Source organism: Heterodontus francisci, chromosome 4, assembly GCF_036365525.1.
Source record: "Heterodontus francisci isolate sHetFra1 chromosome 4, sHetFra1.hap1, whole genome shotgun sequence".
Lineage (NCBI taxonomy): Eukaryota > Metazoa > Chordata > Chondrichthyes > Heterodontiformes > Heterodontidae > Heterodontus > Heterodontus francisci.
The window spans coordinates 19234987-19253135 of NC_090374.1; the positions used below are offsets into that span (position 1 = coordinate 19234987).

The window sequence follows — 18149 nt, forward strand, 5'->3', positions numbered from 1 at the left end:
GATAGAGTTCACTCAGCAAGCGGGACACAGCAAGAGCGGAGACAAAGCATAGAAAGATCGGGAGAGAGAGCGAGAGTTCACTCAGCGAGCGGGACACCGCGAGAGCGGAGCCTGGGCATAAAGTGACTGGGAGAGAGAGAGAGTTCACTCAGCGAGCGGGACACCACGAGAGCAGAGCCGGAGCATAAAGTCACTGGGAGAGAGAGAGAGTTCACTCCACGAAAGGGACAGTGAGAGTGGAGCCAAAGCACAGAGACCGGGAGAGAGAGAGAGAGTTCACTCAGCGAGCGGGACACAGCGAGAGTGGAGTCGGAGCACAAAGAGATCGGGAGACAGAGAGAGAGTTCACTCAGTGAGCGGGACACAGCGAGAACGGAAACAAAGCATAGAAAGGCAGGGAGAGAGAGCGAGAGTTCACTCAGCGAGTGGGACACTGCGAGAGCGGAGCCGGAGCATAAAGAGACCAGGAAAGAGAGAGTTCACTCAGACAGCGGGACACAGCGAGAGCAGAGCCGGAGTATAGAGAGACTGGGAGAGAGAGAGAGAGTTCATTCAGCGAGTGGGACACTGCGAGAGCAGAACCAGAGCATAAGAGACTGGGAGAGAGAGAGAGAGAGTTCACTCAGTGAGCGGGACACCGTGAGAGCAGAGCCAGAGCATAAAGAGACTGGGAGAGAGAGAGAGTTCACTCAGCGAGCAGGACACAGCGAGAGCGGAGCCAAAGCACTGAGAGACCGGGAGAAAGCGAGCGTTCACTCAGCGAGCGGGAAACAGTGAGAGTGGAGCCGGAGCCCAGAGAGACCGAGAGAGAGAGAGAGAGTTCACTCAGCGAACGGGACACTGCGAGAGCGGAGCCGGAACATAAAGAGACCGGGAGAGACGGAGCGATAGTTCACTCAGTAAGCGGGGCACAGCGACAGTGGTGCCAAAGCACAGAGAGACCAGGAGAGAGAGAGAGAGAGAGAGAGTTCACTCAGCGAGCGGGACACCGCGAGAGCAGAGCCAAAGCACAGAGACCGGGAGAGAGAGAGAGAGAATTCACTCAGCAAGCGGGACACAGCGAGAGCAGAGCCAAAGCACAAAGAGACCGGGGGTGGGGGGGTGGTGGGGGAAGAGAGAGACAGACATAGAGAGAGAGACAGAGATCACTGTGCGAGCCGGCTTACCTTCTGGGAGCAGTCCAGGCGCGCTGCAGTTTTGAAAAAAAATTCAACAGTGGCATCACAGGAAAGCTGCAAGGTGATTGCTTGGTGAAAAACAGCTGTCAGGAAAAAATTCTAAATAGCTCGGTAAGTAACTGAAGTAAAGAGAAAGGTCTGCAGTTCTTTTTTAAAAAAGTAGTTTTTTTTAGGGAATCAAGGTTCCGAGCTTAAATAATCTAATTTTTGGGTAAGTTAAGGGAGTAAAAACAGAGTGAAAAAAAAAGTGACATTACAGGAAAACCGTTAAGTTCATTGGTTAGTAAGTAATTGCTAATTTGAATTACCTATTCTATGTTGATTACAGATTAAAGGTGAATAGGAGAAATATTTTACAGATTAAAAAGCTAAAGACAAGTCAGAAATTTAAAAAACAAATTAAAATCTAATAAAATAAAATAGAGTTGCAGGGCCAGGCATTGTGCTGTACCTGCATGATGTGGGAGCTAGTGGACCCCATTGTGGTTCCTAGTGACCACATCTGTAGTAAGTGTTGGCATGCTCAAGGAACTCCGGCTCAGAGTTGATGAGCTGGATTCTGAGCTTCAGACACTGTGACACATCAGGGAGGGGGAGAGTTACCTGGACACTGTGTTTCAGGAGATAGTCACACTCCTTAGATTAACTACCTTGAATTCGGCTAGTGGTCAGGGACAGGAGGGTGTGACTATGAGTGAGGCAGTTAGAGGGATCCAGGAGGTAGTGTTGCAGGAGCCTGAGCCCTTGTCCTTGTCCAACAGGTTCTAGATTCTTGCTCCCTGTGTGGACTAGAGCAGGAACTGTAGGGAGGATGAGCAAACTGACCATAGCTCCTTGGTACAGGGAGCCATTCAAGTGGGGGGAGAAAAGAGAAATGTAGTCGTAATCGGGAATAGTATAGTTAGGGGCATAGACATTGTTCTCTGTGGCCAGGATCGAGTGTTCCGAAGGCTGTGTTGCCTACCTGGTGCCAGGGTACAGGATATCTCATCTGGGCTGCAGAGGAACTTGGAGTGGGAGGGAAAAGATCCAGTTGTCATGGTCCACATAGGTACCAACGATATAGGTAGAACGAGGATAGACGTTCTGTTGAGGGAATATGAGCAGCTAGGAGCTAAATTAAAAAGCAGAACCAAAAAGGTAATAATCTCCGAATTACTACCTGAGCCACGAGCTAATTGGCACAGGGTCAATTAGATTAAAGGGGTAAATGCGTGGCTCAAAGATTGGTGTGGGAGGAATGGGTTTGAATTCGTGGGACATTGGCACCAGTAGGAGGAGGGAGTAGTTCCGATGGGATGGGCTCCACCTGAATCATGCTGGGACCAGAGACAGAGAGAGTTTACTCAGTGAGCGGGACACAGCGAGGTTCCAGTGGATTGTAAAAATGCTAATATAACCCCCTTATTCAAAAAAGGAGGGAGGCAGAAAGTAGAAAACTATAGACCAGTTAGTTTAACATCTGTGGTTGGGAAATTGTTAGAATCCATTATTAAGGAAGTAATAACAGGACATTTAGAAAGTCAAAACGCAATCCATCAGAGTCAGCCTGGTTTTATGAAGGGTAAATCGTGTTTGACTAATTTGCTAGAGTTCTTCGAAGAGGTAACAAGCAAAGTGGATAATGGGGATCCTGTAGATGGAGTATATCTGGACTTCCAGAAGGCATTTGATAAGGTGCTGCACAAAAGGTTCATAGACAAGGTAAGATTACATGGGGGTAGGGGCAATTTATTAGCTTGGATAGAGGATTGGTTAGCCAACAGAAAACAGAGAGTCGGGATAAATGGGTCCTTTTCTGGTTGGCAAGATGTAACTAGTGGGGTGCCACAGGGTTCAGTCCTTGGGCCCCAACTATTTACAATCTGTATTAATGACTTGGATGCAGGGATAGAAGATACTATAGCCAAATTTGCCGATGACACTAAAATAGGTGGGATAGTAAGTTGCAATAAAGAAATTTACAAATGGATATGGATAGTTAAGTGAATGGGTCAACATTTGGCAGATGGATTTTAACGTGGATAAGTGTGAGGTTATCTATTTTGGTCGGAAGAATAGAAAGGCAAATTATTATCTAAATGGAGAGAAACTTCAGAGTGCTTCAGTGCAGAGGGATCTGGGTGTTCTCGTGCATGAATCGCAGAAAACTAGTATGCAGGTGCAGCAGGTAATAAGGAAGGCAAATGGAATTTTGGCATTTATCGCTAAAGGAATAGAGTATAAAAGTAGGGAAGTGTTGCTGCATTAGTGAGACCGCACCTGGAGTATTGGTCCCCTTACTTGAGGAGGGATGTAGTTGCATTGTAGGCAGTTCAGAGGAGGTTCACTAGATTAATTCCAGAGATGAGGGGTTTGTCTTATGAAGAGAGATTGAGCAGTTTAGGCCTTTACTTTCTAGAGTTTAGAAGAATGAGAGGAGATCTAATTGAAGTATATAAGATGATTAAGGGGATTGACAAAGTAGAAGTAGAGAGGATGTTTCCTCTGGTGGGGCAATCTAGAACAAGAGGTCATAGTTTTAGGATAAGGGGTAGCAGATTTAAAACAGAGATGAGGAGAAATTACTTCTCTCAAAGGGTCGTGAGTCTGTGGAATTCACTACCCCAGAATGCGGTGGATGCCGGGACATTGAGTAAATGTAAGGAGGAGGTAGACAGATTTTTACTTAGTAAAGGGTTGAAGGGTTATGGAGAACAGCTAGGAAAGTGGAGTTGAGGCCAAGATGAGATATTGAATGGCGGAGCGGGCTCGAGGGGCTGAATTGCCTACTCCTACTCCTAGTTCTTATGTTTTTAATGGCACAGTTCTAAAGAGTGCGCAGGGACAGAGGGACCTGAGGATTCATGTGCATAGTTCTTTGAAGGTGGCAGGACATATTGAGGGAGTAGTTAGCAAAGCATGTGGAATCTTGGGCTTCAGAAATTGTATTGAGTATAGGAGTAGGAAAGTTATGCTAAATGTTTGTACAGCTCTGGTTAGACTCCAACCTGAGTTTTGCATCCAGTTCTGGTCACCACACTTTAGGAAGGATGTGAAGGTCCTAGAGAAGGTGCAGAGGAGGTTTATCAGAATAATTCCAATGGATGAGGGAATTTAGCTACAAGGTTATGTTGGAGATTCTGAGGTTGTTCTCCTTGGAGCAACGGAGATTGAGGGGAGATCCAGTAGAGGTGTACAAGATTATGACAGGTTTAGGTAAGTTAGATAAAGGAAAGCTGTTCCCATTAGCTGATGGTACAAGGACTGTGGGATACAGTTTTAAGGTTTTGGGCAAGAAATACAGCGAGGGTTAGGGGGTTATGTGGAAAAGCTTTTTTTACACAGCGAGTGGTAATGACCTGGAACTCGCAGCCTGCGAGGGTGGTAGAAATGGTGACGATGAATGATTTCAAAAGGAAGTTGGTAGGCACCTGAGGGAAATAAAATTGCTGGACTAAAGGGTTGGAGCAGTGGAATGGGACTGTCTGGGTTGCTCTGTAGAGAGCTGCCATGGACTCAGTGGGCCTGTTATGAGAGTTTCCATATATCTTTGTTAAAATTTTGAATCTATATTTTAAAGCTGAAGAGGTTGACCTTTGGGTGTTTTTTTAAAAAGGAAGTTTAACAAAAGGTGAACTGTAAACAGGTTTTGCCAGAAAGCATGTGATTTCAAGTAAACACCACAGGGGGTTTGACTTGAGAGCTATTTTGTGTTGTGACAAGAGAGAATTTATGATTACCTTGGAACTTGCTTGGGAAAAAATAGTCGTTTCATTTTGAACTGTTAAAAGCCAATGGGTTTGAGCTAAAAGAGGCAATTGGAATTTGTTTATGGACCTGCCAGGGAGTTCAGAAGAAAACTGTTACCTCTCTGAAGAATCCCTGCTCTGGAAAAGCAAAAGTTTGTATGAAGTTGTACTGTTGCCTGCTGCATTTTGAAGACACCCTGAATGGTTGCAAAAACCTTGCAACTTTAAAAGGACTTTATACCGAATGCGTGTGAGAACTGAAACTTTGTTGCTGCACACCTGCTGTAAGACCTATGTAAAGCCCTCTGCAGTTGAATTTTTTTGCCTACCCAAGTAAACTGTTCATCAACCTTGCCTGGAAAGACTCCTAGTGGCAGCCATCTATTCAACTTTGGGATACCCCGCCCAGGACTTCCATATCGTCGCAGCCTAAGTTTTTTTTTATTCCTTCTATTTCTTTGTAACAGCTGTAAACAAAAATCCCTTTTTTTCCTCAGTTATCCCTTTTTTAGATGTATGTGCATGTGCGTGAGGCCTAGGGAAAAAATAAGGAGCTTTAATATCTCAATTTGCATATGTATTTACTTCATTATCGGTTAAGACTTGGTTTATAATATACGGATGATTTTTATTGTTTCTTCAAGAAACGTGGTTGGTATGCTTTATTCTGGGGACAAATAGAGTATCTAATTGGCTGTTTCGGTAAATGGGAACATTTATTGATATGTTGTGACCTGTGGAGAAGTGGGACTGAATTAACAGTGCACTCCTCCCACCTCAGTTGTAACAGCCCGAATGGCCTCTTCCAGTGCTATTTGGACTTTATGACTCTAAACTGTTGTACAGAAGAATTGTATTCCCCAAGGCAAGCACAATCAGCCAACATGTGAAATAGTTTGAGCCTCAAATGCCGTAACCTGCAGGGCTACGGACCAAATGTTGGAAGGTGGGATTAGACTGGGTGGCTCTGTGCATTCATGATGGGCCAAGTGGCTTCTTTCTGTGCCGTAGACTTTCTGTGATTCTATGATATTATGAAGAAATATAGTTGCATCTTCTGGCAAATCATAAGAATCACACAGTTTTAAATTTAAAACTGTTGAACAATTGGACAGGCAGTGATCCTACTGGGAAGTGGGCAGGAGAGTTGCTGTTGAACCACTGGTGGTGGAACTCTAAAACTGCCAGATTCTCTCAAAACAATAGATTGACAAAAAAAGTAGTGAACCTATTCATGTGTGTTTCATAAGATAACCTATAAACATTATACCAAATATTTTGATTTTTAAAGAACAAAAGCTAACTGGCACAAAGCACAGATCATTTTAAAATGGCAAGCAAACATTTTTTGTAAATCCTTATAGCTTTTATCCATAAGGGATTAATACTGATTTAGAATCCACTGGTTTCAATTGTGTTCCAGTTTATTGCTCTTTTAGTATTCAAGCCTGATCGAAGATCTTCTTTTTCCAAAAGTATAATTCCACCAAAGTGCCTGTGACACAGAGAGAAAAACCTTCAAAACATTGCACTGTGAGTCTTCCAGATGGCTCGTCGCACACAATTTCAATCCAAACCGGCCTTTCTATTAGACAACTGCTGACAGAGCTCTGTGAAAAACTACAAATCCAGTTGGCAGCCATAGATCTCTTTCTGGTTGGAGGTGACAAGGTAAGTCAAACTGCACTGTGCATCTTTTGATGGTCTGAAGGAAGGTGAGGTTAAGAGTTTCAGCGATGGTGGGGTTGAGTTAAGGGTTGTATACGCCTTATTTGAATGGCAGTGAAGAGTGAGAAATTGTTGACAATGAAAATTGATGTTGAAAAGGCCGGGGAATAGCAGTGAAGAGAGGGTAATAGCTGGCAATGAAGAGGAAGCAGGGCTGAAGTGAGAAGGGAACAGATGATAGGAAGGACAGAGGGAGGGAGCAGTAGTTTGTCGGGTTGCTTTCAGGGGATTTAGGGGAGAAGATAGGAATGCCACTTGTGATAGGCAGGAAAGGACGTGCCAGAATTAATTGAGGGAATAGGAAAGGAAAACATTCCGCATTAAATAATGGGAATAATGGGGGAGGAAATGGAGCCAGATTGAGCTGATTTGGTGGAGAAAATGATTCTGAATGGAAGGGCAGAGAGAAGAATAATGCAAGTAATGAACTAGGTCAAAGCAGGAGAAGAGTTCCAGGCCGATTTTGCAGGCACAGAGGAAAAAGAACGCCAGCTTGTCACGAGGGAGTTTGGCACTGTCTTATAAAGTGCAGCACCAATCTCGTTCCTTCAACATTAGTATTTGTTGCTTTCAATGCAAGTTTAAACTACAGAGTCCATCTAATAATTTGTTGTCATATGCATAATCTTGAGTTGTCAGCTTTTTGAATCTGTTTGAAACTGCTTTACTAGTTTTTTGGGTGTCATGTCAGTAAGCCAAATGTGATTGTTAATTCTGGGAGAAGGCATATTGAGGATTTTTTTATTGCATACTATTTTAAACAATATTTTGCCAATGCTTACTTGCATTAATTCTGAATTTTTTTTAAGCCTCTTGTACTTGATCAAGACTGTAGCACATTGAACTCACGGGAGATTCGATTAGAGAAGCGTACACTATTTCGGTAAGTTAACATTATTATGATTGGAACATTGGAACAGGAATTGGCCCCTCAAGTCTGTTCTGCCATTCAATTAGATCATGGCTGATCTGTATCCTGAGTCCTTCTACCCATCTTGGTTCCCTAATACTTGGAACCTTTGCCTAACAAAAACCTATCAACTTCAGTTTTAAAATTTTTAATTGATGCAATCTAGCTGACGGTTGTGATCTACAAAATGTAACTGTGAATGAACTGTGAACTCTTAATTTTATAGCCAATAAGCCTGTGTTGTTTACAATTTCTATTTGAAACATATTCCGTCATTTGGATATACCCATGGCCTCTGCTTTTTCCTAATGATCTTTGGCTACCACATTAGAAATCAATTTAGTCGGGATGAAGAATGACAATTATAGGCCTTGCTTGGCCTAGAAACAGGATTCTGATAACCATTTTGACAGCTTGCCTTAACGAAATGACGCCATTGTCTGTTTTATTTCCGAATCAGTTAAATCCTGAGGTTCAGTGAACTGTTGCAGACCTGTCAGAAGACTGTTGATATTTGCAGTAACAGCAATTGATATACATTAGATCGATGTTTGTTATTGTTGATTTTAAAATTGAGATTGAAGGTTTTTATCAACCAACAGTATTATGGGTATGGGGCAAAGGTCGATATATGGAGCTAGGTTGCAGATCAGCCATGATCACATTGAGTGGCAGAACAGGCTCGAGGGGCTAAATGGCATACTATGTTCCTAGCGCTACCCAAATTGTAAAAAAACAAAAGTAGTTTTTGTATATTAGGAAGATGACCAAGCACACTGTCAAAGAGATAGGTCTTAAGGAGCATCTTAAAGGAGGAGCGTGAGATGGAGAAGTGGAGGGTTAATGAAGGGAATTCCAGAGCACAGGGTAGGTGGCTGAAGCAAAGGGAATAGGATACAAAGGAGACTAGAATCAGAGAAACAGAATGGGAGGTTGTGGGGGTGGGGAATTTTATGGCTGGGGGAAGTAGGTTACAGGTAGGTAAGCTACAGAGATAGGTTAACTTTCTTGATCCGATACAATGAGTGGTTTGCTAAGCCACCTCAGAGGGCATTTAACAGTCAGCCAGTTTGGTGTGACCCTGGAGTCACATATAGGCCAGACCAGATAAGGATGGCAGGTTTTCTTCCATAGAGAACATTAGTGAACCTGTTGGGTTTTTACAATAATCAACAGCTTCATTGTCACTTTGCTGGATTATTAATCACAGCCTGTAGATTACTTAACATAACATAACCACTATACTTCCTAACTCGACTGTGATTGTAATAGTCATTGTTAGCTTTTCAAAAGATCACTTAAATTTCAAATCAGTTTTTATAAGTTTGGAAAGCAGGTAGAAAAATTTATTAAAATATTTAGCACCGAGAAGTTCCTCAGAGCTGGTTTCTCCACTCTGTTGCTGTAACTTTGGCAGAAGTTCAGTGGAATGCGGTATGGACACATAAACAGAACTTCTACCAATTAAGTCAGGCAGAGTGGGAGAAGCCTTGACGAAATTCCTGCCATGGGACTTGTCTTTTTATGAATTTTATATTCGGCTTGAGGGATCTTATTTTTGAGCAATATAGTACTTTCTATTTTGAGACATTCAGTTTCAGTATCAAGGACTCTCAGGTAAGGAAAAGCAATGCTCAGAGCAGAATAAAACAGTTCTGCTCCAACAATGCATACAGCCTTAACATCAGAGTGAATCCTACTTCACATTTTCCATTTACCACAACTATTCTGTGGTCCCTCAGGAGATAATTCTGTCCTTTAGACCTAAGCCCACTAAGAAATGGGTTGTAATAAGAACAGAAAATGCTGGAAATACTCAGCAGGTCAGGCAGCATCTGTGGAGAGAGAAACAGAGTTAACGTTCCAGGTTGATGATCTTTCATCAGAACTGGCAAAAGTTAGGCCCTCCGCCCTATCACAGACTTTCCCTTTTGTTTTTCTCTCCCTGCTTCCCCACCTTTCACTTGCTCAAAATCTATTACATTTCTAACCTTTGCCAGCTCTGATGAAAGATCATCGATCTGAAATGTTAACTCTGTTTCTCTCTCCACAGATGCTGCCAGACCTGTTGAATATTTTCAGCACTGTCTGTTTTTATTTCAGATTTCCAGCATCCCACAGTATTTTTCTTTTAAGAAATGGGTTGTGACTGAACAAGTCTCTTTCATGTTTGACTCTTGCAGCCAACATTCCTTCCCATGAGCTGGGACTTGATTCGCAGCTAGGTCCCAAATCAAATTTATTTTTAACCTGTGATAATTAGGTTGGATGGGCGAAGAATGGTGGCACGATGATTCAGCGCATCAGTTGTCCAACATATTGTGCCACAGACTTGTGGGTTCACATTGCATTGTTCACAAATTTTCACACAAGGAACTTGCAACTTGTGCCTTTCTAACAATGCACAGGTGAAGGGGAAGCAGGCAAAAATACCCCTTTGTTTCAGTAGCACTCAGTGCAATCACAGTTGAAAAGGATTATGCAATCAATGAGGTAAAGAAAAAATGAAGTTATAAAATTTTCTGTTTCGTTAAAATGTTTGGCTTTTGAGAATACTTAAAGGTTGAATACTCCAGCTGTGAGATTGAAAGTAGGCGGTTAAAATATGACAGCATACGCTTTCTTCCATTTTCAGGCTGGACCTTGTTCCGATAAATAGATCAGTCGGTCTAAAGGCCAAACCCACCAAACCAGTGACAGAAGTGCTACGACCAGTGGTGGCAAAATACGGCTTAAATCTCAGTGACTTAGTGGCTAGAATTGTAAGTATATGGAAATAAGAAGGAAGGAAAAAGACTTGAATTTATAATTGCACCTCATCAGATCTCACAGACATGGGTCAAAGTCCTTTGTGTACAGTGTGTTTAAAGTGCTATAACTGTTATCTAGGCAGTCAGCAACCATTTGTGAACAGTATAATTGCTCAGTCAGCAGTGAGTTGAGGAATATTGGTCAGAGCATCTGAGAGAACTCCTTGCTCTTCTTTAAATGGTGTCATGGGATCTTTAATGTCCACTTGAAGGACAGGACTGGGTGTTAAATATTTCTGGATACTTGGGGCTGGATTTTATACGCCATTGGAAAGCGGGTTTTCTGGCCTGGGGAGGGTGGAGAATCAGCGCAGATTTGTCCGCCACGGAACCTGTTGTTGTTGGGTTTCAATTTTCTCAGAGGTAGCCAAGTTCCGTGGCAGCACCTCCACCGCGGAGTGACGGGATTGTGGCTTAAATATGTTAAATACTATTTTGCATGCGTTAGTGTGTACATATATATCACTGGGATTCTACCAGATGTTCACGATCATCTGAATGGCGTGTGGCACTCACTTGCCTTCACTTTCCCGTCTTTGGAGAAGCGGGTGCCACCGAGGTGGGAGTCCTCGGTGCCTGCGAAGGTTAGATAAGTTATGCGTTGTTATCTTCATGAATATTTTTCAGTATCGGACTTTGCTCAAACTGCAGATGTGAGGAAAGGGGGAAGCTCTGCAAGTGGGTACTGTGGCGGGGGGAGGGGGGATCTCTGCGAGTGGGTACTGTGGGGGGAGGGTTGAACTGTGTAATCCAACATCAGGACAGCGTTGTCAATGCTGCTCCCGCCACATGATTGGGGTGCACGGCTGCTGTCATTATGCTAAGTGGCCGCCCACCGTGTAATCATAGTGATGTGGCCGAAAACATCACAGCTGGGACTGCCGCCATTTTGCGCACCCAATTCCGTGAACGGCAGCAGGATAACAGAATCCAGCCCAAGGTTCAGAAAAGGGGGAGGAGTGATGGTATTGAGTAAGGAGAGCATTGCAGTGCTGGAGAGAGAGGATACCCCTGAGGGGTCAAGGGCAGAATTTATTTGGCTAGAGCTAAGAAACAAAAAAGGCCCAATTACATTGCTCGGTGTGGTCTATAACCCACCAACTAGTGGAAAGGATGAAGGGGAACAAATTTGCAAGGAAATTACAGAAAAATGCAAGAATTATAAGGTAGTTATAATGGGGGACTTGAACTATCCAAATAAAGACTGGGATAGCAGTAGTGTAAAGGGCAGAGAGGGGCAAGAGTGTGTTCAGGAAAATTTTCTACAAGAGTATGTTTCTACATGAGTACGAAAGGGAAGGCTTTGCTGGACCTGGTTCTTGCGAATTTATTACTTAAGACAGAGATGAAGAGAATTTTTTTCTCTGAGGGGCGTGAGTCTTTGGAACTCTCTTCCTCAAAAGGCAGTGGAAGACAAGTCTTTAAATGTTTTTAAGGCAGAGGTAAATAGATTCGTGATAAGCAATGGGGCGAAAGGCTGTTGGGGTAGGTGGGAATGTGGAGTCGAAGTTACAATCAGATCAGCCATGATCTTATTGAATGGCGGAGCAGACTCGAGGGGCTGAGTGGCCTACTCCTGCTTCTAATTTGTATGTTCATATGAATTATCTGGGCCAAGTGGATCAAATATCAGTAAAAGAATATTTAGGGGATAGTGAGCATTGTATCTTACTGTTTAGATTGGTTATGGAAAAGGACAATGAACAATCTTGGGGGAAAGCAACTTCAATGGGGTAACAATGGATCTGGGCCAAATAAATTGGAATCAAACATTGGTAGGAAAAATGGTAGCTGGACAACGGGCTACCTTCAAAGAAGAGATAGTTTGGGCGCAGTCAAGGTATGTTCCCTCGAAGAGGCAAGGTAGGGCAAATAAATCCAGAGCTGCCTTGATGACAAAAGAGATAGAGATGAAGGAGACAGATCTCAGGTAGATAATACAATGGAGAACCAAGGGCTGAATATAGAAGATTCAGGGGGAAGTGAAAAAGCAAAGAGAGATACAGCACTGAAACAGGCCCACCAAGTCTGTGCTGACCAACGTTCACCCATTTATACTAATCCTACATTAATCCCATATTCCTTACCACATCCCCACCAACCTCCTACCTACAGTAGGGCAATTTACAATGGCCAATTTACCTATCAACCTGCAAGTCTTTGGCTGTGGGAGGAAACCAGAGCACCCAGCCGAAACCCACGCGGTCACAGGGAGAACTGGCAAACTCCACACAGGCAGTACCCAGAACTGAACCCGGGTCGCTGGAGCTGTGAGGCTGCGGTGCTAACCACTGCGCCACTGTGCTGCCCTGTATGAAAAGAGACTGGCAGCTAACATAAAAGGGAATTCAAAAATCTTCTATAAGCATATAAATAGTTAAAGGGTGGTAAAAGGTGGCATAGAGCCAATTAGGGACCAAAAGGGGGATTTACACACGGAGGCAGGGGGAATAGCTGAGATATTAAATGAATACCTTGCATCTGTCTTTACCAAGAAAGAAGATGTTACCCAGGCCACAGTGAAAGAGGAGGTAATTAATACAGTAGAATGCTTTAAAATTGATAGGAAAGAGGTATTAGATAGGCTATCTATACTTAAAGTTGAGAAATCACCAGGGCTGGTTGAGATGCATCCAAGGATACTGAGGGAAGTGAGAGTGGAAATTGCAGAGGCACTGGCCATAATTTTCCAGTCTCAGATGGTGCCAGAGGACTGGAGAATTGCAAATGTTACACCCTTGTTCAAAAAAGGGTGTAAAGATAAGCCCAGCAACTACAGGCCAGTCAGTTTAACTTTGGTGGTGGGGAAACTTCTAGAAACAATAATTTGGATCCAAATTAATAGTCACATAGATTAATAGTTAATTAAGGAAAGTCAGCACGGATTCGTTAAGGGAAAATCATGTTTAACTATCTTGCTGGAGTTGTTTGAAGCGGTAACAGGGAGGGTTGATGGGGGCAATGCTGTGGATGTGGTGTACATTGACTTCCAAAAGGCATTTGATACAATGCTGCACAACAGACTTGTGAGCAAAGTTATAGCTAATGGAATAAAAGGGACAGTAGCAACATGGTTACGAAATTGACTGAGTGACAGGAAACAAAGAGTAGTGGTTAATGGATGTTCTTTGGGCTGGAGGAAGGTTTGTAGTGGAGTTCCTCAGGGGTCAGTGCTGGAACCCTTGCTCTTCCTGATATATATTAATGAGCTAGACCTTGGTGTATAGGGCACAATTTCAAAATTTGCAGCTGATACTAAACTTGGAACAATTGTGAACTGTGAGGAAGTTAGTGTAATCTTCAAAAGGACATCGACAAGTTGGTGCAATTGGCGGACAAGTGGCAGATGAAGTTCACTGCAGAGAAATGTGAAATCATTCATTTTGGTAGGAAGAACATGGAGAGACAATATAACATAAAGGGTACAGCTCTAAAGTGAGTGCAGGAACAAAGGCACTTGGGGGTATATGTGCATAAGTCGTTGAAGGTGGCAGGACAGGTTGAGGGAGCGGTTAATAAAGCATACAGTGTTCTGGGCTTTATTAATAGCATAGAGTACAGGAGCAAAGAGGTTATGTTGAACTTGTACAAGACACTAGTTCAGCCTCAACTGGAGCATTGCCTTCAGTTCTGGGTGCCGCACTTTAGGAAAAATGTGAAGGGTGCAGAAAACATTCATGAGAATGGTTCCAGGGGTGAGGAATTTCAGTTATGAAGATAGATTGGAGAAGTTGGAACTGTTTTCCTTGAAGCCGAGAAGGCTGAGAGGAGATTTGATAGAGCTATTCAAAATCATGAGGGGTTTGGACAGAGTGGACAGGGAAAAACTGTTCCCACTCTTGAAAGGATCGAGAAGGAGAGGGCACAGATTTAAAGTGATTGGCAGAAGAAGCAAAAGGAACATGAGGAAAAGCGTTTTCACGCAGTGAATGGTTACAATCTGGAGTGCACTGCCTGAGAGTGTGGTACAGGCAGGTTCAATCGAGGCCTTCAAAAGGGAGTTAGACTGTTAGCTGAAAAGGAAGAATGTGCAGCGTTATGGGGAGACAGTGGGGGATTGGCATTAGGTGAATTGCTCATTCGGAGAGTCGGTGCGGACATGAATGGCCTCCTTCTGCACTGTAACAATTCTGTGATTAGAGCTGAAACTGGGGGCTGAATTTTAAGGGACCATTTGAAACAGGAAGGTGGGGGGAGTGGTGGTGCATAAAATATGGATAAGTTTCTGTCCGACTCTATGACATCCCTTCTGGACTTTACTGTCGGTGGCCGACATGGAGGGCAGACTTCACACATTCACAAGAAGAGAAGCCAATTAAGGTATTTAAGAGCCCAATTGACAGCAGTTTTATTCACCATTTTTAATTTTCCTTGTAGCGAATAGGAACCAAGGGGCTTCAGGGCCTTGCCTGGTGAAAGGAGGCGACAAGGATACAGGAGCTTAGTGTTGGCTTCACTGGGAAGTCATCAAGTGTGGCAGCGTCACTTGGCCAGTAGGGTAGAAGAGGGGGGTCATCAGGAAAGACTGTCAGGATTAGGGGCCAAGGTGACAGGACTGTGGGGGAGCCAATATCAGTGTGCTATCATGGTAGTGCCACCTCCTCGGAGGTCGTGTGAGGGGAGGGAGAGGATCCCATTGGCTGGAAGGCCTTACACAGTGCAAGGCAACCTCTCATGGGCTTCATTCGCCCTGGTTTCGAGGCCCTTTTTGAGGAGGAGGAGCAGCGGAGAGGGAGGAAGGAGCATGAACCGGCACGGGCACTAACGCTGTGTGGGCACACACAGGAGGTCTAGCCTCGGGCACTGAAGGCTTTAGAAGGATGCAGAGGGGCATGTCAGCTGCCTCCTGCGTGCAAATGGAGTTACCCTCCAGGGAGGGTCTACCGGCTGAGGCTCACTACCTTACGATGTCCAATTGGCAGTGTCTCCACAGACTGCGCCTCTCCAGGGAGGTGGTCAATGATCCGTGTGCCATGATGCAGAATGAGCTGAGGCCCATGGGACTTGGAGGGCACCTGATGCCGGTGGTGCTGAAGGTCACCTTGGCACTGAACTGCTATGCCTCCACATCATTCCAGGAGTCCACTGGAGATATGTGTGGAATCTCTCAGTCTGTAGTTCATCGGTGCATCAAGGAGGTCACCAATGCCTTTGTCAGGAGGACTGGCAACTATGTACGCTGCTGCACCGATCCTAACTCTCAAGCTGAGAGGGCTATAGGATTTGGGGCTATGGCTGGATTCCCCCAGGTGCAGGGGGTTATCAACTGCATGCAGATGGCCATCAAAGAACAAAGAACAGTACAGCATAGGAACAGGCCGTTTGGACCTCCAAGCCTGCGCCGATCTTGATGCCTGCCTAAACTAAAACCTTCTGCACTTCCGGGGACCGTATCCCTCTATTCCCATCCTATTCATGTATTTGTCAAGATGCCTCTTAAACGTCGCTATCGTACCTACTTCCACCACCTCCCCCGGCAGCAAGTTCCAGGCACTCACCACCCTCTGTGTAAAGAACTTGCCTCGCACATCCCCTCTAAACTTTGCCCCTCTCACCTTAAACCTATGTCCCCTAGTAACTGACTCTTCCACCCTGGGAAAAAAGTTCTGACTATCCACTCTGTCCATGCCGCTCATAACTTTGTAAACTTCCATCATGTCGCCCCTCCACCTCCGTTGTTCCAGTGAAAACAATCCGAGTTTATCCAACCTCTCCTCATAGCTAATGCCCTCCAGTCCAGGCAACATCCTGGTAAACCTCTTCTGTACCCTCTCCAAAGCCTCCACGTCCTTCTGGTAGTGTGGCGACCAGAATTGCACGCAATATTCTAAGTGTGGCCTAACTAAAGTTCTGTACAGCTGCAGCATGACTTGCCAATTTTTATACTCTGTGCCCCGACCGATGAAGACAAGCATGCCGTATGCCTTCTTGACTACCTTATCCACCTGCATTGCCACTTTCAGTGACCTGTGGACCTGTACGCCCAAATCTCTCTGCCTGTCAATACTCCTAAGGGTTCTGCCATTTACTGTATACTTCCCACCTGCATTAGACGTTCCAAAATGCATTACCTCACATTTGTCCGGATTAAACTCCATCTGCCATTTCTCTGCCCAAGTCTCCAACCGATCTATGTCCTGCTGTATCCTCTGACAATCCTCATCACTATCCGCAACTCCACCAATCTTTGTGTCGTCTGCAAACTTACTAATCAGACCAGCTACATTTTCCTCCAAATCAAGACTTCCACTGACCAGCTTGCTGCCTTCCTTAACCGGAAGAGCTTCCAGTCGCACAGTGTACAACTGGTCTGTGACCACAGCAAACGGTACATACAGATGTGTACACCATCTTTTCAGGTGCGATTCACATTCCTAGATCGGTCTGGGGCAGCTCTTCAATATGTCCCAGTGAGGGTTTCGTGTATCGTGGTGGTTTGCTGTAAACTGCACACCCTGGTGCTACAGAGGGGTAACAAGTGAGGATATCGTGGAGTGTGATGCCTCTTCCGATGATGATGATGATGATGATGCGGAGGAGGATGCTGCCCAGGCCTTGTCAGATGAAGAGCCCCTGGCACAGCAGGAAAGGCGATATGAGCTACGCGCAAGGGAAGCACAAGACGCCCTTATACATTCATGTTTCCATTGACCCTTACCACCTTCTGGAATTGCAAAATAAACCTTAAGCAGCCTTGTTGTCACCTCCTTTCTTCTGCACTGCAGCACCCAGGTGTACTTTGGCAAAGCCAAAGCATTAAGCTTGCTTGGTCTCTTGCATCCAGCTGCTTGGCAAGAAGGGTTTAAATGAATCTCCAAAGGGCATCAACAAACAAAAGGAGACTTTTTTTTTGTTTGTGGGAAGTGGGCGTTACTGGCTAGGCCAGCATTTATTGCCTATCCCTAATTGCCCTTGAACTGAGTGGCTTGCTAGGCCATCTCAGAGGACATTTAAGAGTCAGCCGTGTTGCTGTGGGTCTGGAGTCGCGTGTAGGCCAGACCAGGTAAGGATGGCAGATTTTCTTTCCTAAAGAACATTAGTGAACCAGATGAGTTTTTACAACAATTGACAGTGGTTTCATGGTCACTATTAGACTAGCTTTTAATTCCAGATTTTTTTTTTATTAATTGAAATCAAATTTCACCATCTGCCATGGTGGGATATGAATCCATGTCCCCAGAGCATTAGCCAGGGCCTCTAGATTACTAGTCCAGTGATATTACCACTACATCACTGCCTCCCCCGTGGTGCGTGAATATCATTATTTTGTTCTGCGTCACAGCAAACACAATACTACCGATTTCAATTACATCTTCACCAGTATTCCCCTAAGTGCATCTGGGTGTTCTTCTTAAATCTTTTCCAGGCACTCCTACATGGTGCTCCCCCTGTACTGTCAGCCGAGGTGAAGGCAGGCTGCTGTCTTTGCTGCCTCCTGACTTGGGATGACCTTGAAAGACGTCCTGTGGCTGCCTGAGGCCTGGAGGGCCCCGGTACACTGAGAGCCTCCTGCACAGGTGCAGGGACCACCTCTGTCAGCTGTAATGAGGGAGTTGCTGGCATCACTGGCCGAGGAGCTTTGGAGCCACTGTCCGCATCAGGAGCGCCCTGAGAGGAGCCCTCATGTATGGAAGGCAGCCGCTCCTCGGGCCTTATAAGACACGCTTGCATCTCCCTGCCAACCTGTGAGCGATGTGGACTTGGTGGAGACTCTAGCTACCTTGTCTCTCTCTCGCCTTGCCACCGCTGAATGGAGCTCATGGACAAAATGATGGAGTGCTGGTCTGCAGCA

General features: G+C 44.7%; 1 protein-coding gene across 4 annotated transcripts in view; it reads left to right on the forward strand.

Moving 5' to 3' along the window:
- Window positions 1-18149, forward strand: part of rgs12b (regulator of G protein signaling 12b) — a 341690-nt gene that overhangs the window by 259450 nt on the left and 64091 nt on the right. For all 4 annotated transcript variants that reach the window (XM_068029252.1, XM_068029254.1, XM_068029253.1 and 1 more), the window contains exons 11-13: window positions 6386-6580; window positions 7447-7520; window positions 10183-10309. In XM_068029252.1, coding sequence (XP_067885353.1) covers window positions 6386-6580; window positions 7447-7520; window positions 10183-10309 — 396 coding nt within the window. The remainder of the gene's footprint in view (window positions 1-6385; window positions 6581-7446; window positions 7521-10182; window positions 10310-18149) is intronic.